This window comes from Ambystoma mexicanum, chromosome 8, assembly GCF_040938575.1.
Source record: "Ambystoma mexicanum isolate Mex_15411 chromosome 8, UKY_AmexF1_1, whole genome shotgun sequence".
Lineage (NCBI taxonomy): Eukaryota > Metazoa > Chordata > Amphibia > Caudata > Ambystomatidae > Ambystoma > Ambystoma mexicanum.
The window spans coordinates 4,602,947-4,629,010 of NC_090929.1; the positions used below are offsets into that span (position 1 = coordinate 4,602,947).

At 49.3% G+C, this 26,064-nt stretch overlaps 1 protein-coding gene across 1 annotated transcript in view; it reads left to right on the top strand.

Annotated features, from left to right (window-relative positions):
• Nucleotides 1-26,064, top strand: part of EEIG1 (estrogen-induced osteoclastogenesis regulator 1) — a 662,295-nt gene that overhangs the window by 211,163 nt on the left and 425,068 nt on the right. The window contains exon 4 of the mRNA XM_069609104.1: nucleotides 4,568-4,597. Within this exon, the coding sequence (XP_069465205.1) occupies nucleotides 4,568-4,597 (30 nt within the window). The remainder of the gene's footprint in view (nucleotides 1-4,567; nucleotides 4,598-26,064) is intronic.

Consider the following 26,064-nt stretch of genomic DNA (forward strand, 5'->3'; position numbering starts at 1 on the left):
AGGGGGGGGGAGAGCCTGGGGAACTCTCATAAGTCTTTCTGGAGATAATGCTTTGTTCTGTCTATTAGTGTCATCTGTGTGCTGGTTTAAAATAAACATGTAAAAAAAAGAACATCTCATTTGGGTGTGTTGTTGAAAATCGAATTTGGGTGGGTTGTTGAAAATCGAATTTGGGTGTGTTGTTGAAAATCAAATTTGGGTGTGTTGTAAATCGAATTTGGGTGTGTTTTGGGAAATCGAATTTGGGTGTGTTTTTAGGAAATCAAATATGGGTGCGTTTTACAAAATCAAATTTGGGTGTGTTTTTAGTGTTTTTCATTTCACATTGGCCCTCATTTGTAACATGCTAGCCCAGTGACTGTTCCATACCGCTGAACTTGCATATTTCTCCCACTGCCTCCTTTCTCCACCTGCCCATGGCGCTATCTGATTCTCCTACCTGCTCAAACTGCTTCACTATCGACTATCCTTCCCTTCTCACCAAGTCTGGTAAGAAGAAATTAAAAAAGGATATGTTGGCCTCTAACCCAGGTCTCCCCATTGCTGATACCTATTCCAGCGCTTCTGCCAGACAAACCCTCACTGACGTCCTCTTTGTCGTTCCTTTGCCAGATCTCTGGACTCCTCATATGATCTCTGTGCTCTGTCCCATCTCCTCCTCTCCCATTAATGGTGGCACCCGCTGTAAAGTCCTCATGGATTCCTTTGACTCCTCAAAGTCATTTAATGTCTACCTAAATGGCACTGTCACGGTGCAAGGCCCTCCGGCCAATCTCCTCTCTTTGATAGGCAGTTCCCTCGCCTCATCAACTTCCTCTCATCTCCAGCTGTCCCCTACTCTCCTCCGTTGGCTACCCTGCCCTTTTCTCCTTCCTCCTGTGCCCCATCTCATGCTCCTTCCGCACCTCCGCAGGGCGTACCTCTGATTTGTACCCCTCCCCGGAAGTTCTTTAAGGCTGGCAACCTTCTCCATCTTGCCACCCTCAACTCTCGTTCTGCTGTCACACTCCACTGACATCTGCCACCTCCTAGAAGAACTTGACCTTGATGTCCTTGGTCTTACCGAGACATGGTTCACGGCCAGCTCTGTCACGAGCTTTGACACTCTCCTCCCTGATGGCTACAAGATCCTCTCCACCCCAAATCCCCTGATCTTTCCTGAGTGGATTCCAGCCTCTTTCATCCCTACTCCGACGTACTCTTCTTTCGAATGCCTTGTCTGTAGGCTCTCTCTCTCTCTCCTACCCACTCTCTTACTGTTGCTACTCTCTACCAGCCCCCTGGTTAAATCCCCTCTTTTCTCTCTGAGTGGGCAGACCTCTCCTCCTCCCCCCAACCTCTACCATTCAACTCCTCCTCGGTCACCTCAACGTCCATTTTGATTCTCCCTATTCTTCATCTGTGCTCTTTCGTGACCTCTGTGATTCACTCTCCCTCTCTATCCTCCCCTCCGGCCCGACTCACTCTGCTGGTCACACACTTGATGTCTTGATCTCTGGCCTCCCCCTATCTACTCCCCTCACCACTCTTCTCTCCTGGAGTGATCACTGCCTCCTCTCCTCTCATCTCTCCATCTCCTCCCCTCAAGCCAAGCCTACCCCAAGATTGCCACCCACCTTCTCAGACATTCGGCCCATGAAGCATGTGTCAGTTGAAGCTTTTACTGCCACCTTCTCCCCCCCCTCCTCCCCCCTAGGCTAACTCACACCCTGACACAGCCCTGTCTCTGCTCTATTCCTCCATTTCTGCTACTCTTGATACTCTTGCCCCTGTCATGAGGATCCGTTTGAAGTCCAAAGTCAAGTGCGATTCTTGGTATGACTCTGACTTAACTACACTTAAACTTAAGTGTAGGGCGGCTGAGAGAAAATGGAAGGCTTCTTGCTCATCCTCTGACAAACTGGCCTGCCGCCTGCTCCATAGGCAATACTGACTCTCTGCACGCACCAAGAAGCGAGTCTGCAACCTCTCCTTTGCCTCAGAATCTTTCCCCTCCCCTCTGAAGCACTTCCTTGGGCATCCTCTCCTCAAGAAACCCACAGCTGATCCTTCTTTCGCCCAATTTCCATTGCTCCCTTTTTGGGTAAGCTCCTGGAAAAGCTTGCCATCTCTCAGCTTAACCTTCATTCTGACTCTGTTGTCTCTCTCCATTATCACCAATCTGGTTTCAGAGCTGCCAGAAGCACGGAAACTGCTCTCCTGAACATCCGTGAAGACCTACTCTCCAACCTTGACTATAACAGTCCCTCTGTCCTCATCCTACTTGAACTCTCCTCTGCTTTCGACATGGTCAACCATACCACCCTGCTCAATCGTCTCCGTGACAACCTGGTTATCACTGATCAGGCTCTGGCCTGGCTGACCTTTTTCCTCTCTGATCGACCCTCCCAGGTACAACTTGGGTCCTTCCTATCTTCCATCTCCCTCAATACCTGGCCAATCTTGCCTACTACATTTCCATTTTCTGCTCAAATTTCCAGTGCTATGCTGATGACACCCAACTCATTTTCAGGCTTCCTTCAGCCACCTTCTCTCCTTCCCTCATCTCTGCCTAATCGCCATTCAAAATTAGCGGGCCGCCAATGATCTTTGTTTAAATTCCAAAAAGACTAAGATCCTCCTCATTGCTACACCTTCTCCATCCTTTCCCCTCACTCTCTGGCCGGCCTCCCTTGGCCCTCCTCCCGCCCCTACCTGCGAGGCTAAGAACCTCGGGGTCATCTTTGACTACACATTTTCCTTCTTTGCACACATCTCTGACGTCTCTAAAAAGTCTATCTTCTTACTGCACCTCCTTAGAGGTACTCTTACTTTCCTCTCCTTCCCTCGGAAGCTCACTGTCTCCCAAGCTCTGAATCTTTCTAGGTTGGACTACTGTAACAGCCTCTTTCTAAATCTACCTGCCTCCGCTCTCTACAACTAATCCAGAACAGGACTGCGAGACTTGTCCTTGGCCTCAAGCCCTGGAATAGTTTCTCTCCAGCTCTGAAATCCCTTCATTGGCTCCCAGTGGATGCAAGGATTGCATTTAAAACCCTCTGCATTGTCCACAAGGCTTTCTGGGGTCTGGGCCCAAAATACCTTCTACTATCTCTCTGTAAATACCTCCCCTCTCGAGCCCTTTTCTCCTCTACCTCTAACTCCCTTAGGGTCTGCTACTTTTTAAAGAAACAAGCTGGGGGTAGATTTGTCTTCGGGCTGGGGCCTCCCTTTGGAACTGCCTCCCTGCCACCTTGAAACTGGAGGAGAACCATCTACGATTCCAGAAGCTCCTCAAGACCTTCCGCTTCACTTCTGGCGTTGCCTCCCTTCTCCCCTGCTGATCTGCTTTCTCTCTCGGCACTGTGCACCTGGTCCCCTTTTGTCCTGCGTGCCCAGGTACCTGCTCACCCTGCCACACTCCTGCACTGCCTCCGGGCCACCCCCTACACTGGGGCCTGTATCTGTACCCATACACTCCCCCACCCACTCTTCTTCTGCACTTATCAGATACACCCTATCTGATTTACCTAGTACTTTCCCGCTTAGCGGCTGCACTACCACTGTGTATCACCTTCATTTATTTATTTGACTTATAATTTTTTTCATTCTCTCCTATGCTCCGCATTTTCCAGTTTCACTCCCTTCCATGCACTTTCCCCCTTTTCCTGTCCCGTGCACTTGTGCATTCTCAATGTCACTGGGCCTAGTAAGATCGTTGTTTTTGTTTCTCCCCTGTTCCTCTTCCCTTTGCCTGGTCGCGCTCTGAAACATTTGTGTATGAGGGCGATATAAATAAAATATCATATTATCCTTCCCAGACTGGCATCTTCTCGTCACAACTGGCTCAGCCAATTGCAGCCCCCATTTCAGGGCGACAGGCATCATGTGGCCCTATATGGGCACACCAGCCTCTCATGTGACCCCTCATGACTTCCAGATGGACAAAGACAACCTCCATTTTAGGAACCTGGGGAAGTGGATTCAAAAAAGACCCTGGCTAGACAAAATGGCTCCATGTGCTGGACTGTTCCCACAAGCCTAGACACATGATTTATGGGGCACCTTTTGGGGTACCCCGCCTTAGGAGTCTTCAGGCAGAGCACAAAAACTACAGTGCCACTCTTCCAGCGAGGCTGTAGGTAGAGCGTGGCAGGGTGGAAAGGGATCTGAAAACCAAAGACTCCAGCAAAAAGCACAGTGACCTTTCACCTAATAGGTGGTCAGCCATTAAGGAGCACTGGGAGTTTGGATGATAGGGTCAAGCCTAACTATAAGTCTGTGTTTAGTTTGGTTGTCAAAGATTGGTTTCTGTTGTGAAGTGGGCAGAGGACATGCTTTGAGGTATGGGGTGTGGGAGGTCAAATATTGGGGTGCACTGTGATTTCTGAAATGGTGGCTGGAGCTGCGAGGTTGGAAGCATTTTGACAGGCTGTGGTAAGGGGTGCAGTGAGGTTGGCAGTTGGGGCATTACGGTGGCTTGCAGGTTTGGTTTGGGTGGCAGATGGCAGATGCAGGATGTGTTGTTGGAGCGCTGCTATTTGTGCTTACTGTGGAAATAACATCTCATTTCCTGTTTTTATTGCAGGAACTGAAGGGAGGAAAAACCTATTCCAAGGTAAGTGATCATCGTGTCTCATCTGGTCAGGCAGCAGCGCAGTGGGCTTCCCGCTGTTCCTGTGCGCTTTGATTGTCACTTCCTGTATTTAAAGGTCCTGCTCTATCGCAGGCTTTGAAGCTTCAACAGTCTCCACATTCTTTGATATATAGCGGGTGAATTAGTTGTATGTGTGCCCCCACAGGGACGGGCGTGTGGGAACTGCTTTGGGGGACACAGCATGGACATAGTTATGCTGGGCCTTTATATGAGAAAGAACAAAGACAACACTGACTTGTTTGAGAGGACAAGCATGTGGTCCATGTGCGTATCACATTATTTTAGAGGTGTGTGTTGGCTGTGTAAAGCGTTCTGCCAGGTGTGGATGATCTTTGTGAGGTGGATAGCAGGTTGTGTAGATGTGGACTATGTGAGAGATACATGGCTTGAAGAGTTGTTCATAGTCTGTGTGGGCTAGTGTGTACTACAGGAGCAGTGCATGTGGGGTGTGTAAGGTGTACATGGCAGTGTACCTGTGAGGGCTATGCAGAGATCACCATAATGGTTTGAGGAGCCGCTCCTTGGTATCGGCGTCTGCCACTAAGAAGATTTATATCTGGGAAACAAGGAGCTAGAACGTAACGTGAAAACTGTAACTTATGGGCTATTATATATGACCCATTATGACATAAATGTCTTAGATGTATAGTAATGCTTCCCTGTACAGAGTCCTACACACACAGTGTTAATGTCCTATAGGTCTGTTTGTTTGGCACCTGTTGGCATCATGCATATATGAAGAATCGCAGATGATCATCCCAAAGACCCTGGCCTGGGACCCTACTCATGTGGCCAGGGAAAGGCCGACGCTTCTTCATCCTGACCCTGGGGAGGAATTGTTCTGCGGGAGGATCTCATGGGAAAGGAATCTGGTCAGAAGTATGGGGAGAACACTGTAAACTTCCCTAGTGACCCTGCAGTCTTAGTGGCCTATTGCAAAGTCAAAATATTTGATAAAAAGAAGGTTGGGGACTTCCAGTCCCATAATTCCATAGGTACGGGGACGAGGAAGAGTGGCTCAGAGGCACAGAACTGCAGCATGCAGTCTAGTGTTCCTGACAACCCAAACCTGAGTGGGAAGTTTTATTATTTAAATCCCACTCAGGTGCAGAGTCACAGTAGTAGTTGACATTATCAGAGGCCGTGAATGCAACAGGGGCAGAGAAACGAGGACACTGGAACCACCGATGTGTGTGTGTGTATCTTATTTATTGGATATTTGTAAGGCGTCTATACAACAAGTGGTGTTTTAAGGCGCCGCAAGACAAAAAAAGTGGGGGGGGGGCAAGGGAGAAAGATAGAATAATGGGCCTACTAGACTTTGTGACATTCGGATCGTGCAAGTGCAGAGCAAGAAGTGTGAGGGGAAAAGGGGGAGTGTGGGGGAGTGAGGGTGGAAGTGCAGGTCTGTGACCAATGAAGTGCTAAGGAGATGAGGGAAAGGTGAAGTGCAGTTGTTACAGGGAGGCCAAAGGGCAAGTGCCATCGAAATCAGGTAAGCATAGGGAAGGGGGAACGCAGGAGTTAAGGGGAGGTTAGAGGGCACGTGCCAAAGAAAGCTGGTAAGCAGCCGGAGGGGGTAGGGAGCTGGGCGGAAGAGGGCCTGGAACGATGTAATACTCAGAGGGAACCAGGAAGAAAGCCATGGAGGAGGAGGAAGGGGTTAGTAGGGAAGTGGGAGAGAGAAGGAGGAGGAGAAAAAAAGGAAGGTCTTGACAAGCGTCTGGATCTTAAGGAGATCCGGCTCAAGCACGAGAGGGACAGGGGACCATTCCAGAGGGAGGCTCTTGCAGAGGACGAACATCTGACCCCACCGCCCCACTCTTTGTTTGGAGAAGCAACAAACTTGCAGAGAGTTGGAGCCAGCAAACCAAAGGGCTCTAGCAGGGAGGTATTTAGGGAGAGATGGATGGATGTAGTGGGGTCTCTGGCCCCAGACAGCCCTGTGGATGATTCAGAGGGTCTTGAATTTGTTCCTAGCAGCAACTGGGAGCCAGTGGAGAGAAATAAGGGCTGGAGAGATGTGGTCCCTGGGTCCTATTCTGGGTAAGTTGAAGGAAATGAAGGGAGGCAGAAAAAGATTAAGGAAAAGGCTATTACAGTAGTCGAGCCTAGAAAGGACAAGAGCTCTAGAGACATTGAGTTTCTGGGGGAAGGTAAGGAAAGGGAGAATACCTCTGAGGAGGTGTAGATGATAGTGGGACTTTTTGGTGAGGCCCCCAATGTGAGGAGAGAGAGGAGTCCAAGATGACATCAAGGTTTTTTGCCTCACAGGAGGGTGAAGGGAGGGGGCTATAGAGGGTGGCCAGAAGGAGGGAGGGAAGGTGGGACCAGGGGTCCCAATGAAAAGGATCTCAGTCTTACTGGCATTAAGGCAGGGATCATTGGCAGCACACCAGGACTGAATAGCAGTCAGACAGTCAGGGATGAGGGAGGAGGAGGAAGAAGAGTGAAGCTTGTAGGAGAGCTGTGCATTGTCTGTGTGACAAAGAGATCAGATGGGCCAAGGGGTTAAGGTAGACATTGAAAAGCCATGGCGAGAGGATAGAGACTTGAGGGATGCCGCAGCTGGAGGGTGTGATGTGGGGAGAAAAGGGCCTAGTGAACCTGGGAGGGTCTGTTGGAGAGGAAGGTCAACCAGTCCAGAGCCAGACCTGTGATGCCAAGTGAGTCACAGAGCCGATTTATCAGGGTATATTTTATTATATGCCATTAATAACGCGCCTGTACAAAAGTGTTTCTAGGCGCGACAAGACAAGGGAGGGAAGACAGAGGGAAGACGAGACAAACTATCTTACTAGGCCTTGTCATTCAGATTGTGCAAGTGCGACGACGTAAAGTGCAGGGGGAAGAGAGGAGGGGGAAGTGCCAGGGAGCAGTAAGTGGGAAGCGCAATCAGGGCAGCATTGCTCCGAGTTAGTGCAGCCAGGGCAGTGTGGCTCTGGGTAACTGGAGAACAATAACAGCCCCTAAGTGCACGGTATGCCTGGAGGCAGTGCAGAGGAGACTGATCATGGAGGAAACGAGTACCCAGTGGACTCTGAGGGCAGTCAGGCAACTAGTCCGCGCAGGAGACAGGTAGATCAGCAGGAGAGAGAGCCAGCGATCGAGGGAGAAAGCAGAGGAGAAAAGGAAGGCCTTGAGCTGCTTCCTGAACTTCTTGTGGTCTGACTCAAGTTTGAGAAGGGCAGGGAGGCCATTCCAGACTGAGGCACCTGTAGAGGAGAGAGATCTACCCCCACTATCTGCCTGGAGATAAAGGCCTGACCCTCAGAGTTTGAGGTAGATGAGCAAAGGGCCAGAGAAGGAAGGTATTTTGTGTGGCATAGTTGGATGTAGTGCGGAGCCCATCCCCAGAAAGCCTTCTGGACGATGTAGCGTGTCTTGAACTTGATCCTTGTAGCCACCGAGAGCCAGTGGAGAGATTTCAGGGCTGGAGAGATACGGTCCTTGGGCTTGAGGCCAAGGACAAGTCTTTAGTCCTGTTCTAGATTAGTTGTAGAGGGTGTTAAGTAGAGGAAGGCAGATTGAATAAGAGGTTGTTACAGTAGTCAAACCTAGAGAGAACCAGGGCTCTGGAGACAGTGAGCCACAGGGGGAAAGTGAGCAAAGAAAGAATAACTCTGAGGATGTGCAGCTGGTAGTGGGCCTTCTTGGCAAGGTCCATGATGTAAGGAGAGGGTGCAGTCAAAGATGACACCAAGGTTTTTAGCCTCTCAGGAAGGCAAAGGACGAGGGCCCAAGGAGGGAGGCCAGAGTAAGAGCGGGAAAGTGGGAGCAAGGGTCCCCATGAGAAGGATCTGCTTCTTAGTGGCATTAGGGCCGAGATCGTTGGAGGCGCACCAATCCTGAAGCGCCGATAGACAGTCAGGAATGAGTGAGAGAGTGGAGGAGGCTGACGGGAGCCAGAAAGAAAGCAGAGTGCCATCAGCATAACACTGAAAGTTGGAGCAGAAGGACGAGATCAGGCTGGCCAAAGGAGCCAACTGGACATTGAAGAACCAGGGTGAGAGAATAGAGCCCTGGACAGGATAGAGCCCTGGGGCACACCACATGTGGAGAGACAGGTGGTGGAGAGAAAGGACCCAAGTTGGACCTGGGAGGGTCGGTCCAAGAGGAAGGAGATCAACCAATCCAGGGCCTGATCTGTGATGCCCAGATTCTCAGAGTCGTTTGATCAGGATAGCATGATAGACCGTATCAAAGGCAGAGGAAAGCTCAAGGAGGATGAGGACAGAAGGAAGGCTAGAGTCAAGATCAGTGAGCAGATCTTCACGGGAGTTCAGGAGAGCAGTTTCTGTACCTCTGGCTGCTGTGAAGCCAGACTGATGGTCATGAAGACAGCCGACCGAATCAGAATGTTGAGTCAGTTGGGAGATGACAAGCTTCTCGAGGAGTTTGCACAGGAAGGGGGTAATGGAGATAGGGCGATAGTTAGCAGGGCAGGAAGGGACAGATGAGGGCTTTTAAGGAGGGGGTGCACAAGTGTGTTCTTGAGGGGTTGAAGGAAATATCCTGTGGCAAAGGAGTGGTTACAGAAATCTGCCAGGGAAAGTGCAAGGGAGGGAATATTGTCCTTCATAGGTCTAGAGGAGCAGGCCAGCACCTGTTTGGAAGAGACGTTCGTAGATCGGAGTAATCCAGAGACCCCATCCAGTGCTATGGGAGAGGAGGAGGAGAGAGGTAGGGAATGGGGGAGGGGAGTTAAGGAAGGCATGATAGCTGGGGAGGGACGAGAGAGAGGGGTAGAGGAGAGTGAGGACAGGATGTCCTGGGTTTTGGAAAGGAAGTGGGAGGGCCAGAGAGGTATAGAGGGACAGGGATGGAAGGAGAGATGTAGAGACTGCAGAAGGCTTGTCGATTTCCTTGTAGATTTTGACCGCTTCACTAGAATTGTTAGATTTTTGGAGGCCCGGAGATGCAGGCTTCGATGTAGAGCAAATGGAAAATCAATATTGCCTTTGGAGCAGGTGATAGGCCAGTTTGTCAGAGGATACATCTGACACAACCACTACTTACGCTCAGCAACTCAGCATTTGCATTTCAGAGAGGCTAGGTCAGTCGTACTAGGTGTTAGACTTGGAGGCAGGCTTCATTCACATCCTCATCACGGGCTAGAATATCAAGAGTGTTAGTGATAGAAAGTAGAAAAATAAAGATTAGCAAGGACAGAGTCCACGTGGGCGTTGGTGGGAGGTGAGGGAGGGGGAATGAAGGTGGTAGAAAAGGCAGCCACTGGCACATGCATGATCTGTCGATTGATGGGAGACTGAGAAAGGCAGTGACGACATAGGGCTAGTAGGGGGACCTAAGAGATCAAGATGAGAAGACAGGAGGAAGTGTTCAGACCCGGAGAGAGGAGTAGTCGGAGAGTTGGAGATAGGGATGTCAGAGGAGATGAGAGCATCCAGGGTATGTTCGGCGGTATGTGTCGGGCCTGAGGGATGGATGGTGAGGGAAAGAGTGTTGCAGAGGCTGCAAAAGCGACTATTGGTAACCTCAGAAGAGTCTAGGTGAATGTTGAAATTGCGATGGAGGAGAAGTTTGGAGGTAGAGGCAAGAAGGGAAGAGGTGAGGTCAGACCACTAGGAGAGGAAGAAGGCGACTCTACCAGTGGTCCTGTATATGGTGGCAAGAGTCAACAAGAGGGTTGGAGAGACACTGAAACTGCAGACAAGGCACTCAAATGAGTAGGACTGAGTGGGAATGATAGCTGCAGGGATCCAGTCACGGAAGATCAAGGCCACTCCACCTCCAGATCGGTTAGGCCTGGGCTTGGAGAGGATCTTGAAGCCCTCCGGAAGGAGTGTGTCAAAAGCAGGGACAGAGCTGACGGTGAACCACGTCTCAGTGTGGATGAGAAAATCGAGGTCAAAGTCTTCAAGGAGGAGGCAGATATCAGAAACGTGTTTGACAGCAGAGCGAGGGTTGAGAGTTGCAAGGTGGATCTGCTTACCACCTTTGATGGTCTTCTGAGGTGGGTTGCAGGGACGTGGTACACCCATCGGGGTGGAGAAGGGTAAGGGGGGGGTAAGGAAGGCATGGTATCAACAGTAAGACAGACACAAGTGACCACAGTTCAAGGGCATTTATTGAATTTTCACATGGGTGAGCTAAATGCCCATCTAAACCTACAGATGGGAGCATGCAAGATCAAATTATAATAATGCAGTCCTAGTGGAGCCTTGTCAAATAAAAAGGGCCTATACTAAGAAAACCTATTGCCAATCCTTACTACTAATTTACAAATGTGGGGTGATGTTCATGAAAAAGAAAAGTGTTCACAAAATGATGAGTCAAAATGTTCGGGCTGCTGGCCTCCCTTCCCCACGTTTTCAGCATGGGTCAAGGCGGTTCACTCGAGCAAAGCACACACTCTGTTTTCTGCGGCACGAGGGTACAGTTCCATTTTCACAGTTCAAGAACTTCTGTGTACAAGCCTCTTTACTTCTTGCAAGTGTCTTGACTCGGGTGGTGCGGGGGGAGGTTGCTATACCAAAAATAACACAAAAACATTATTTTCCTTTTCCAGTATTCAATTTGGGTGTTCACTCTGGATCCCCCTCAGCCGGGCTCAGATCCCTTTCTTTCACTCGATTAGTCTCGCTAAGCTTGGTTCGGACCAATTGTGGTGTACTTTAAACTATCGAAGACTTTCAAATGTGCACAGGGTTTAGCTTGACCCGTTGCATGACCACCTCGATCTCAATATTCCTTTTTCTCACACTCCTCATCAGTTGGATACCTAACAGAGACTTTCGAATGAGCACCCACGTGTTCAATTATACAGTTCAACTACTCCTTTGGTTTCCAATTATATGCACGTTTCTTATTACAAATGCCTCACACACTGTTCTCTTTGTACAATGTTGCCGCTTGCAACCTTGATTCAAAACACAAGCTGGTTTGGTATCAGTCTCTCCGACTCACCTCCTGTGCTGTCTTTTCTGGCGCCGCTTTGTTGTAGGAGCCAAGGACAGTACCACTGCGGCAATCGCTCCTACCCGCCTTGGTTATCGACGCAGGAGAGCTGTGGGTACCTCCGACAAACTGTGCAGGTTTGATCAGCTTTAGTTTCTGGTCTTCGGTTTCTTACTTTCCAAGGCTCACGAAAGTAAACATTTTTTAGATGTCACGGGCACTTCCCTCCTTGCGACTCTCTGGTCTTGCCGTCTTTCTCCTCGTCTTAAACTGCCATCTTGGAATTGCTGTTTCCTCATGTGGTTTGCCACGCTCAGAGTGTGCTTTCGTGCTGCGCCTTTTATCCGTGTGGGAAAGTGTGATGGAAGTCAGGTGTGTGAAATAATCTGTAATTGCCTGTCAGTGGTGTTGGAACATGTTAGGTAAACGGCTCTGGTGTTAGTCCTTTGTCGCTCATGGTAAACTGTCCGTGAGAACGTGTTTGTGTCGGAAAGGGTGGGGGGAGGTTGAATTTGCGCCTTGAAACAATCGTGTATAGACGCGTTATAAATGCCATATAATATGTCATTTCATTCCTGGGTATAATACCTGGTAGGATGTGGAAAAGGTGTTATTGGGAAGGTGCGTCTCACCTGCCGGTGTCCCACTACCACTCCCTGAGGACCCCTCATCCAGGTGATCCTCCAGCACTGGTCCACCCCCAGGAACTGGATCCAATAGCGATGGCAGTGTTCTGGCCACCTGGATGACAGATCCCCCCGGAGACTAGCGGGTGAGACACCCTGAGGTTTCTCACATACCCTTCCCCTATGAAAGGTGGATGAATCGTCTTTATCCATGTTCTTCATTGTTAAGACATGGGAAAGAACAGGGGTGAGAGATATCCATGGATTCTCGCATATTCCACTGATTTTTCTTTAACTGTATAGGTAGAGGTGAGGTGATTTTGTCAGCCTCTCGAAAATTAACCAACAAACTGGTCTCTAGGGTTTGACTCTAGTTTCATGGGTTCTTTTTATCTTTTTGGGGTTTCGTGGGATTCCATCTTTTGCCAGTCCCATATTGGAGAGTTCTGGGAATAGTAATTCGAGTGCCAGCAGTCCTGGGGTGAAAAGTCTCCATATGGAGGTGGGGGTTCCTGCAAAAGAGTAGAAAATGTAGGGAACTACTGACCCACAATTACTTCCTTGTTGAGCCCAGGAATGATAGCTGAAGATATTAAATATGTTCATGTACACGAGTATTTTGGGGTATACCTCATTGTCGCTGTGTACACAGGTTACTCTAACTAGGGTAGCGTTCTCACGATCCGTTGTTGTGACCAAGTCTGCTCTTATAGCGGTTTGCTTGCTACCTGAGTTAATTAACGCCTTCACTGGTTTCCCATTCATCCAAGCCTTCTCGTATGTGAAGTCTGCAGAGGACTGCCATAGACATATGCTGAAGGTCTCTAGATCTTCTTCAGGTTCTTCCCACTGTTCTTCTTTTAAAAAGCCTATTTCCATAGGTTCGTCTTTTACATTTCCCGGACAGTGCCTGGCCAAATGCCCAGTTTGCCTACATGAGAAGCAGATAAGGGGCGTTGGTCTGCTTCCTTTGGGTTCCTATCTTTTACTTTTGGCTCTACTTTTAGGGTTGGATCTTTTGGCCTCTATTCTTTCCTTTGGTATCCATTCCTTGCTTTTATATGACCCTCCTTGTATGTCTGGGTCTGGGTTGGGGTCGCTGGGTAGTTTTGTAATCTTTCCGTTCCTCACCTCGATGTACCGAGTGGAAGTGTTTGGCCGCATTAGTGTTTTTGATACTTTCACCCATTTCAAGGGCGGTTTATCCCGGATTTAATCTAATGGCTCTCAATTTTGGCCGATATGAATTACAAGTTTGACCCACTCTCTTCAATAGCCCTTCTTTGATGGATACAAAGGTGGCTTCCTGGGCAAAATTGAGTCGTTGGTAGGCGGTCTGTAGTTCACCTTTCAATAGGGGCTCCAAATAGCATCTTTTTAGGTTTTCTCCCCATTCTAGCTGTTTGGCTAACTGTTCGAAAATTCAAGTTTCCTTGAAGTCTAGCTTCAGCCTGCATCAGATGGGCTGGCAGCTGGGCCTTGACGGCTGTTAGAATGGCCATTTCTTCTGCTGGGGTAAGTGTTCCTTCAATAGTTTTTTCTGGATCGGAAAGAAAACAGGTTTTGATTCCTTCGGATAAAGTTTTGAAGTCGTCTGACACTTCTGAGTCCGATTCCGCCACAGGGAACGATTTTAGTAGGTTGGTTTCCAACCCTGATGGCTATGCAACTGACGGTAATTGAGTACCGGAAAAAAAAGGCTCATGAGCTGGGGGGTTTAGGGCGCTAGGTCTAATGAAGGTAAAGGCTGGTTGGATTTTCAGTATTATTCGATCCCACTGTTGGATATTAAAATGAGAAAGTGGGAGGCTATCTAGTAGTACATGAGTTTAAAAAACAGGTCCTGCTGACCAGTCAGGATATGTAGTTGAGAGGGAGGGAGGATGGATAGGAGATAGAGTAGCAATTGGAGTAGATAGTTGAGATGGAGCGATCCATGGGTGGGGGGAGCGACCCGAGAGAAGGAGGGAGGGAGGGGGAGCAGAGAGCTGCACAGGCACAAAGAACTCACCAGGCAGCCTAGTTGTAGACAGATGATGTAAGAGAGATACAGAAAGGTGACTTTATCATACTCCTCAGGGCTACTCGGACAGTTAGCCCTCCATCCACACAAAGCAGGATCACAGATGCAGCAGGTGAGGACAATAGGAACTAGAAGTCAGTGCTGCCAATAGGTGGGTAGGTATCCTCTCCAGTGCAGGCCACAGTGAGGCTTTGGCAGTGGTGTCCAGTGCATATAGAACGACCAACCACATAGATTTGAAAGTCACCAAATAGCTCACAGAGGTGGGAAGATGCCAGGAGAAGCAAGCGGGACAGGCAGCCAAATAGTAAGCAAAAAAGATAAAGGTAGTGAGATCGGGCACATGTAGCAAAAGGCAGGAGGAACAGAGGAAAGGGCTCACAGAGCAACACCAGGGAGTAATGCAGCAACAAGGAGAGCCCGGAAAGTGCAGGTGCAGGCCTTGGGCGGGATAGGATCCAAAGTCAGGGGTGTATTAAGTCATTACATTATGTGCAAAGTACTGGTGCGGCTTTAAGAACAAAACTGGTACTGCAAATGGTGAGGAAAGACCTCCACGAGTTGTGAGCCCGATGCCTGTGTGTGCAACAAGGCCCATCAGGGCCAAGGTGAAGTGCGGCTTGCTGTAAGAACACAAAGCTGGCACTGCATTGCGGGTAGAGGTGGAGGCAGCAAGGCAAGGCCCTAACATGCGGGTGCGGGCAGTGGTGTTGGGAGGCCCACACAAGGCCACAGTGAAGCGCGCCTTACTGAAACACAACGATGGTGCAGCAGACGGTATGGTGAGCGCTGAGGGGAGATGGAAAGGAGCACACACGGATGCCACAGCCACCACGGACAAGTAGGCGGTAGTGAGGCATGCTTCGCACACACAGCGGTCGATGCAAATGCTGAGCGAGGATGGAATGAGGGCCTTACTTGGGAATACGGCGAGGATAGATGCCACACCGTCTGGAAAGGATTCCAACAGGCGACCCTCTGAACACTGGCCAGGTGCTGATGTCCAGGAGCAGCAAACTGCTGATCCGTGCAAGGGCCCAAACACAGCAATACACTCGGGGGGTGGGGGGGCTCGTCAGCCAGGCCCAGTGCACTCATCAACAAGGCCACAGAGCTTGATGTTCTGGGTCGGAGCAACACCCGCTAGCCGCAGGCTGCCCGTACCCAAGGCCTCCACTCACCTCAGGTGGCCCCCTCACTGGAACCAGCCATCCGATCTTCCGATTGGCAATTAAAAGTTGCGTAGAGTCGTGTGCCTCTCAAAGGGTTACTTTTTCCAAGGTAAGAGTCTGCGGGGATCCACCTTACAGGGGCTGGATACGCCTCGAGGGCCAATGAGCTGCGGAGGCCGACCGCCACTCGGGGTACCTCTCGCTCGGAGCTTTGGGGTGAGTGTACTCATTCAGGCTCATGGACTCTATCAGTCTGGTCCACCAGAGCTCTTCAACCTTTATATACCAGGCCGTGGCACGAACGCTACTCCAAGCTCATCCCGCTGTCCTGCAGGAGCCATTTTAGGGGTTTGTGATGCCTCGGAACTTCAAGGAGAGCCGTGGGCAGCATGCAGCAAACGCTCCGGTGCTCCAGCACCAGTGCAGTTATTTCAGGGCAAATATTTTGTTATAATCACCTATTTTGGGGGTCCGTTCTCATGGAGCTCACAGAGAACACGTCCTGTCGGTCCCCCATCTTGGATTTAGAACAGTTCACTAGGTGGGTGGTGCGGAGAGTGTGGTATGAAGGAGAAGCCCGAACTGCAAAGGTGGCGCAGCAGGAATCGCTGCTGTTGGAAGTTACCCCGTGGGAGGGAAGAGCTCACCGCACCTTGTGCCTGGCTCCGGTGGCTGGTGAGCACCGGGAGATGAGAGGAGCAACGGGAACCGGAGCTGTCAGAAGCTCTGAATCTGACAAGCAAAGAAGAAGTGGCAGCAGCAGTGAGATACGCACAAGCTCAGAGAGAGACCAGTCAGTTGGCATTTGATAGCTGACCCCAGGGCACTTCGTGGTAAACTGCTGGCTGCTTATACCTCTGTTGAATACCAAACTGATAAGTGTTTTTGACCAAATATTCATGTTGAGAGGAAGCCAGAGGAGAACATTTATAACCATCACTATCAAAGGAAAGTGAGGACAATATTTGAGAGAGGCTGTAACTACCTTTGCCCAGGGAAAGAGGGGGCAGCATTGATCCCAAAGTGTAACCACCATTGGCAAAGTAAAGAGGGGGCAATACTAAAACACAACTGTAACCAGCATTACCATAGTAAAGAGAAGGTACTATTTGAGCCAGATAACAACCAGCATTGCCCAAGCCAAAGAAAGGCCATTGGAAGTAAAGGTGAAAACCTCTTTCTCGAAGAGTAAAACTTGAATAAAAGACCGTGCCAACAATTACATGGTGTGATGGTGGAAACTAAAAGGTGGCAGGAAAGAGGCCCTCCTTGTGGAGAGTGTCGAGGGAGAGAGGAACACAACCTGCATTGCATGTGGCAATCCCAAACAGCATCAATGGGTGTTGTATCCTTATGGAAGAAGTTGTGCATTGTACTTTTGTTGATAGCCAAAACCTTTACTGATGTTTGAAGTAAACCACACTGCAGAGTACTTATAGTAGTGTTAGATTTATCATGGCAGGTGAGTACACCAGGAAAGGGATTGTTGGTGGCAGTCCTGGGAGGTTAGTGAACCAGGAATAAGACACTGAAGTACTACACTGTGGTGAAAGGTTGAGGTGGAGAGAAAGTGGAAAGGCCACTAATGTGTTTAATGAACTGTGGTGAATCATCCAGACGGAAACATTGTTGTGTATAAAGAAGTATGTAGTAGTTGTCTATCTCAGGGAAGAGAAGTCCTATTGAAATATTCACTGGAAGAGTGAAGACAAAGACTTTTGGCTTGACAAACAAAAACCTCTGGGAACTTTATGCTGAAGAGTGTTGAACTTTGTTTATTTATAAGACAGTCCCAGAGCGCCAAGTCTTTGTTCCTTACTTAAATACATTTGTTATGAAGTAACTCTCGGCTCAGAGAAGTGCAATTCTGTAGGGCAGTGAGGCCCAGTGGAGTAACTTTGCTGAACATGTTGAGGGGGGCATGACTTCTAAAAGAAAGGGGCCCTTGCCAGATGATGGGGACAAAATGGTATGCCACAAAAGATGGGGGGGGCAAACACCCTTGTCCCCCCCCCTAAAATTATGCCCATGGTGAGGCCAGCTTCAGCCATTTTCAATCCTAATAAAAATGACAGCAGCATTTCTGCTGATAGAAGTGTCCACTAGCCATTAAGTGGACATTTGCTTTTTCAGAAGGATTTGTTTTTACAATGGCTGTCCATTCACTGTATTATTGAGGCCCTGATGAAGGCTCTCTTCCCGATTTAAAATACAGGAGATTCGTCTGCCGAAACAGTTTGCCCATAATTCAAAGATATTCAAAAGTGCAGTCCGATTAGAGAACAACATACTTGTCTAATAAAAAATAAAAAATAACACATATCACCACTTGTTGCTTTTATTCTTTGTTTTGTACTTGTTGTATTATTATTGTATGAATTAAGGTTTTTTGTGACTTGTACATATAGGATGACCTGCAAAAAATAGACACCTACAGACAAAGGATTGTCGGAAAGTTTTCATTGTGTCATTTAAACCATATATATGAATACTCTATATCTTAACACTTAAGGTGATTAGAAAAGTGTGTTTTTCATTTGCCATAGAATCTCTTCATGTATTGGTCTTGTGATGAATCAGAGATAATTCCCCCAGAAACCCTGGCCTGGGACCCTTCTCATGTGGCCAGGGAAAGGCAGTCGCTCTTTGATCCCGACCCTTGGGGTGGTGTCCTAGAATCTCTTCATGTATTGGTCTTGTGATGAATCAGAGATGATTCCCCCAGAAACCCTGGTCTGGGACCCTTATCATGTGGCATGGAAAGGCAGACGCTCTTTGATCCCGACCCTTGGGGTGGTGTCCTAGAATCTCTTCATGTATTGGTCTTGTGATGAATCAGATATGATTCCCCCAGAAACCCTGGCCTGGGACCCTTCTCATGTGGCATGGGAAGGCAGACGCTCTTTGATCCCGGCCCTGGGGGTGGTGTTCTGCGGGTGGATCACAACAGGTGTGTGGGGGAAGCAGGTCGGGAGGAATGGGAAACCCCCTTTAATAACTTCCCCAGATACCCTACCATCCGAATGGCTCATTGAAGTCCCACAATGCCCAAAGTACTGGGACAAAGAAGAGTGGCGCAGAGGCACGAGAACACAAGTTGCAGCTTAATGGTATTAATGACCCACACCTGAGGGAAAATGGGAGGCATTAAAAACCATGTCAGGTGCAGGCCATAGAGGGCAATAGTGGGAGGTAGAGTGATTGCATATTGCATCTTCCAGTCCTGGTGCACTTCCAACAATCTCTGCCTCAATGCCAGCAAGACTGAGATCCCTCCAATTGGGACCCCTGCTCCCTCTTTCTTCCCCTCACTCTGGCCATCCTCTATGTGCTCTCCACCTTCTCCTTTATCTGAAGCCAGAAACCTTGGAGTCATCTTCGACTCCTCTCTTTCCTTCTTCCCTCACATTCTGGACATTGCCAAGAAGTCCAACTCTTCCTTCTCAAAGGAATTCTCCCTTTTCTCCCTTCCCCACAGAAGCTCACTGTTCCAGAGCCCCAATAACCTTCTCTTGAATCTACCCTCTTCCTCTCTGCGACCCCTCCAGCTAATCCAGAACAGGGCAGCAAGACTTATCCTTGGCCTCAAGCCCAGGGACCGCATTTCTCCTGCCCTAAAATCTCTTCACTGGCTCCAGGTTGCTGCAAGGATCAAGTTCAAATCCCTCTGCATCATCCATAAGGCTGTCTGGGGCCAGGGACCACACTGCCTGCAACTTGCTCTTACTAAATACTCTCCCTCTAGACCTTTATGTTCCTCTGGTACCAACTCTGTGTGTTCAGCGTTTCTAAACAGAGGGGCGGAGGCCGATCTCTTTCCTCAGCGGGCTCCCTCTTATGGAATAGCCTCCCCCTTCCTCTTCACCTTGAGCCGGACCTACTAAAATTCTGGAAGCTCCTCAAGACTAATCTCATGATTGCTGTGATTGGTCACCAGGGCCTCTGTGTCCTTCGGGCCCTGGCCTCCCACACCCAATCGCCTTCAGCCTCTGCCTACACACAGCACTTGCCTTGGCACTTACTGGCCTTCGCCACTGTAGGCCTGCACTTACCCATTTATTTATTTTTATTTGTACAGATGAATTCTCCCTAGCACTTCCGACTCTGGGCACTTAAACCTGCTGCTCACTCACAAGCACGGGCACTCCAGCACTGGCCCCCTCCCCTTCTTCCCCTCTCCTCTCACTGCACTCGCACGCTCTGAATGCTCATAAGGCGTAGTAGTTCATCTTTATCTTCCAGTGTATTCATTTGTTTTTTATCCCATGTTGCCTCCCTGTTGCCCTGTGGGTGCTTTGAAATGCAAATGACTTGTATAAACCTAACAGGAAGACAAGGGGCAAAGAAAGTCAAAGACCCCCAAGCGCTTGCAAACAGAAATTGGTAGTTTGTGATAGGCAGCGGGTGATTATATGGTGTGGGTGTTTCTCCATACACTTCACAGTACTAGTAAAGAACTTGTGAAATGATACGATCACACTGCGCCAAACAGGCTCTTCTCATAGAGGCTAGGAACATTGCGGATTCCCAAAAGGGCCATTCAAAAATCCACCTGTCCGTCACTGCGCTGCTGCGACTGAAAATAATATTCACTGCCTTTCGGCTTCGAACTGAATCGAGGGAGGAATTGACCTTTTGGGAATACGCACATTGTGACTTACGGGAATCCGCAATCGACCTAGCCTCAGAAGAAGAGCCAAGTCTCGAAACACGTGTCAGACTGATCTTGGAATGAGTTAAAGAATGTGCATTTGTGCATAAAACTTATTTTGTTTGGCGCAGCGTGCTCGTATAATTTCATAAATTCTTGGCTTGTATAAACGCCTAACAAATGGCAAATAAATAACTCCACACTGCAGTTGAAGGACAGAACAGCCGCCGGAGCTGCCGTAGTTTGTCGAACTGAACTGAGGTTCCTTCTCAGCCCTTTAAGAGGTGATAGCAATACCCTTGAGATAGATGGGGATGCAGAATTGTATTCAAACATTAATAATCGAAATAACTCGGGTAGTTGGCAAAAGGATAACAGTTTTAATATCAATTATCTAAAATAGGGAGTACAACGGACATCAGCAGACGTCCCTCATCACGATCTCAAAGCATATTACAAAAAATCACAATTTTATAGTAAATATTCATCATTGATGACATTAATCTGTGTATTACGAACGTCGTCCTACGTGGCAAACTACACAAACCTAATGGTGAGTGTGATAGGTTCTACAAGGATCATGTAGGTATACGATCCATACTCGTTTAGGCAGTGAAATAAAGTAATAGGTTTCTTAACATCAGGTTGGCTAAAATGTGTCCCTATGAAAGTCACTAAATATACGACATCTAATTGGTTATACAACTATAGGACCCTTGATCATGTGGTCCTCTATCATTGGTTGCTTTTCAACCTCCGTCAGTACCCTCCCAACCTACATTAGCAGCTCACAGGCTGAGCGTCTAGGTGCAGATAAGCTAGTCTTAACCACAGCTTCTCAACAACTAACGTGACCATACATCATCACCTCAGTGGTCTGCTGTCAATTAGGGCTTTGAACTCGTCCTTGGAAATGTCTCTTGCTACTGAAGAATGCAGGGGAGTGCAGGCACACTCTGCCCTTGTGTGTAGGAGTAACCATCATGCTCGTCCAATTTCTTCTCCCCTCATGACTAAAGACCACAAAATCGAGCTTTCAGTATATCAAAACGCTATTTTCTAATAGACCTCGGTTGTCTTCTTGTTTCCGTCCATGTCTTCTGAACAGAAGCTTCGTTCTTTCACACGATTTGTATCTAATGTCAGCTCACCCCAGTCTGATCTCGCCTTGAGTTCTTGACTCATCCAATTTCACCTTTTCGAGTTTTCTCCTGTAATTCACTTGTTTTCTGACTGCGACAAATGAAAAACCGACCTTCCTTCTTTTGCTCAGCACTGCTATTATACGTAGTGAGAGCATCCATCCTTTACTGACTCAAATATATATATTTCTGATGTTTGTTAATCTGCTTAGAATCACATGCTGTGCACATGCTCTGCATAGTCCGACATCCAGTGGTCACTGTGGAGTATTGCATTTTGTTTTTCGTAGTCGAAAAGGGGACGTCGACAAGGTGTGTCTGTAACACTATCCCTATAGTGACGTGCGGTGTACCCACAATCCCTCACGCGTCGAGGTCCCTCAGATTGTTTTTTTCCGCCCAGATATTGGTCGCCTTTACGCGGAGCTCCTCGAGAGACATTGCAAATTCATTTACTCGACCTTTGGTCATTACCTATTAATATCTATTACATAGATCCCTCCCTCGACGTAGCTGCAAAGCTGTTTCTCTGCCGAGTAAGAACTTCGGCGGCGGGGACGAGACGGAGGAGATCCTTCGGGGCTGCCGAACACGTGGCCTGGCCTCGCCGGCCATAAAACAGTAGGGAGAGTGGGGTCGTGGGACATTTCTTGTTTCTCTCTGAGAATGCCTTTCCTTTTCCCCTCCCTTTCCCTCGGGGTTGTTATCACAGTGAAATATTTCCTCAGCTATGGAGAGGACACCCTTTAGGTTTTGCCCGCGTTGCAAGGGCAAGTTCACCTGGAAAGACTAGCATAAACGGTGTAACAGTTGCTTGCCCCTCGACCACAAGACGGCTGCGCGGCTTGTCAGCTTCTTAAGCCTAAGGGCCTCACTACACGGACGGCGGTAAGGGTTTACCAGTACCGGTAAGGGCACCGGTACCGGTAAGCCCTTAGCGCCTTACTACGAGGTCCCTTTGCGGGTAGGTACTTTAACACCTACTGTTTAGCAGGCGTTAAAAACCAACCCGCAAAGGGACCAGGGTGCTAATTACGGTACCGCAATTTGCGGCACCGTAATTAGCGCCTTCCCCATTCCCATAGAGCCCTATGGGGAAGGGCAATGGGGGGAAGGGGGAATTACTGCCCCGCCAACCTTGGAATAGGGCTAGTAATTCCCCTTTCCACCAAGGCGGTGCCGGTATTCTACCGGCATGGACCAAGGTGCTAATAGCACCTTGGTCCTCCGCCTACCGTGTAATGAGGCCCTAAGACTTTAAAGGACCGCAGGGTCAAGAGGTGGGCGGCCTACGCCATGTCGAGGTCCGATTCCTCACCCGCCGCCGCAGAAAGTGACGAGGAATGTCATAACCCGACATCCGTTTCGGAAGTCGTACACCTCTATAAGGAGCGCCCGCGCTCCTCATCGTCTGTCCCCGGCCCCGACAAGCTCTGCTCATGCCCTGCTTATGGGGATGAACACCCCGGCTACACTGACGCACACAAAAAACAATCCCATAAACACACAACCCACGGCTCTTCTTCGTCAAAGACGAAGAAACCATCAGCGCCAACGGAGACGCAGGTTCCACCGGCGTCGTCCTCAGACCGTAAGAGTCTTAAGCCCCCCTCGCAATCGCATACGCGACCAGCGACGGGGCTTCCCCCAGATAAGGACGCTACCCCCAAACCGCCAGACGAAGTGCTCCGTCAGAGAGCGCCCGTCGCCGTAGAACACGTGACGCCCGTAACGTCAATTCCAGAGCCCTCCACAGACAGATTAGTCGTCGAGAGCCTGGCGAGGATCGTTTCTGCCGATAGACAGAGACGGACGGCGAAAGATACGTCGAATACCGCTCAGAAGGCTAGAGAAACGCCGAAGGCTGGAAGGAAGGCACAAACTGCCCCCTTCATCTAAAGGGACTCCTAGCCTGCCAGAAGGCTTTTCAGACAGCGACGGAAACCTTTCTTTGACGTTATGTGAGAGGTCAGAGCGTTTTTAGGCTGAAAAACCCGCCCCCTCCCTCCCCCCCCAGACTGCTCAGGGGTGCCTCATGAGACCCTGGAGAGACTCCATTTCTGTATGGAGAAGATGGAGAGGTTTATGGAGACTCAAAACCTACCACCACCCAAAAGGGCAAGAGAGGGACCTCAGGTGGACCCCAGGGCTAAATTCCCTAGGCTGTTTAATCCCTCCCAAGTGGATGTAGATTTATATGACCTCACTGAAGAGGGCCCCCACTTTCAGGAGGAGGACAAATTTTTAGGCAACGAAGAGGAACAAAACCTAGAGGAGGAGGGTTTTGAAGATAATCCAGATATAGGTGGGGGGGCTTCGGAGAAGACCCAGAGGAAGGTGCTTCACAGCCCTGGCAGTCCCCATCAGCGTTTTCGGACCCTGATGCACTCAACCTGTCCCCTCCCAAGGACTCACCTAATAGGAACACGTCACCTATAGACGATCAACCTACATTTAATGCACTACTACGCAAGGCAGCAGCGCATTTCGAAATAGACACTGGGGAGATTTCTCCTGACATTGACTTTGTGGAGAAGGTAATCAAGGAGAAACCCCCTGTCAGCCAAACCATTCCCCTCCTCGCCTCAGTAAGGAGACGTATTATCCCTTCACTATCTACACCGCGTTGGTCAGAGGGTCAACCCGAGGATAGAAAAACTATTCAGTCCCTCTCCTTCAGACCTGTTGTACGTCAGGGGTCACTCTGTACCAGACTCCCTAGTGGTGACAAATACAAAGAAAAGAGCAGGGGTCCCGCTGTCTACCAGCGAGGCACCACCAGATAAAGAGGGTAAAAAATTGTATGCCCTAGGGAAGAGGATCACAGCCTCTGCTGCTTTTTCCGCAAGGATAGCAAACAACAACTCCTTGCTAGCAAGTTACGCAGATGCACAATGGAGCAAGCTACGTAAGCACGCCGAGGAGGTACCAGAACCCCTACGTACACGGCTTCTGGCCACAATTACTGAAGGGACCCTAGTCAACCAAAGCATCGTGAAAAACACTCTGGATGCTGCAGAAACGGCTGGCCGTTCCCTAGTCCAAGGAATACTCCTCAAACGCCATGTCTGGCTCCGTAATTTGGGGAACCTGAAACACAAGCATCTCTAATCAACAAGCCTATAGAAGATGCCAACCTCTTTGGAAGGGCGGTTGATGAGGCACTAGAAATGGCAAAGAAAGAGTTTGACACCATCAAAACCCTAGACCAGATTTCTAGGCCTCCTAACAAACGTGGCTATGGCAATAGGCGCTTTTTTCGAGGCCAACGCCAGCAGCAAAATCAGCAGCAGCAATACTCTGCAAACAACTGGTCCTCTAACCAAGGCACCAGTGGGCAATACAACCAGAGAGGACAACGCTGTGGCAAAGGGAGAGGTCGGGGTTCCACCCCTAGAGGTTCCCAAGCCACCAACACCAAATGACTCGAGGATTCGGGTCCCCTCCCATGCATCGCCGGTCGGGTGCCGGTTAACATCCTTTCTTCCAGCATGGGAGGGAATAACATCAGACCGCTGGGTACTATCAACCATAGCCCGCGGCTACTGTATAGAATTCAACAGTTCCCCAACGTACAGACCCCCAAGGGGACGACGCATGACACCAGAACACCTCGCCATCCTTCTGCAACAAGTGGACCAGCTACTGGAAAAAGGAGCTATAGAGGTTGTGCCTCTATCTCAGGTAACGGAAGATATTTATTCAGTGTACTTCCTTGTACCCAAAAAGGACTTAACCATGCGCCCTGTATTAGATCTGCGCCCAGCGAACAAATTTGTCAAACCTCAAAAGTTTCGTATGGTGACCTTACAGGAAGTGATCCACCTGCTATCACAAGGAGATTACATGACAACACTGGACATGAAAGATGCATACTTTCATATTTTAATGTTGCCAGCGCACAGAAAATACCTCAGGTTCATGATAGAGGGCAAACACTACCAGTTCAGAGTGCTACCCTTCGGCATAGTGTCTGCACCGAGGGTATTCACGAAGGTACTGGCAGTGGCAACGGCCCACCTGCGCAGGTTGTCCATCCCAGTATACCCTTACCTCGACGATTGGCTCATAACAGGGGAGTTCTACGAAACATGCTTCTCAAATACCCAAAAGACTGTAGACCTTTTGTTCCAACTGGGCTTCTCCATCAACGAGAAGAGGTCCAGCCTAGACCCCAGCCAGGTCAAACAATTCCTAGGGGCTCTAATTCGAACAAAGTACGGCCTCGTCTTCCCCTCCAACGAGAGGGTCCAAAACATGCTGTTTCAGATCCCTCTATATGCAGCAGGTCGAGAGGTGACGGTACGCAAAGCAATGCACTTGCTAGGAATGATGGCATCATGTATTTATTTGGCACCCCACGCCTGCCTGCGCATGCGCCCAATGCAAGAGTGGCTCAACAGCCAGTGGTGTCGCTACGGTGGTGGTCGAAGGAAAACCTGGTAATAGGAAAACCATTTGCTACCCCCGCAGTGGAAGCCACTCTAACCACAGACGCATCCCTCACAGGATGGGGGGCTCACCTATCCCATCAGACTGCTCACGGAGTTTGGACTCAGAGCGTAGCATCCAAGCACATAAACTTACTGGAGCTACTGGCTGTGTTCAAGGCACTAAAAGCCTTACAGACACACCTATAAGGGAAGACAGTGATGGTCCTCACGGACAGCACCACAGCCATGTACTACCTCAACAAGCAAGGGGGCACTCACTCTCCAGGACTGTCCAAGCTGTCCCAGAACATCTGCAAGTGGGCCCTCAGACACAACATGTTCCTACTGTCACAACATGTACCAGGGGAACTCAATCTGCTAGCAGACGAACTCAGCAGAGACTTCCCTCTGCCCTCAATACGAATGGCGTTTACATGAAGACATCGTCTTCAACGTTTTC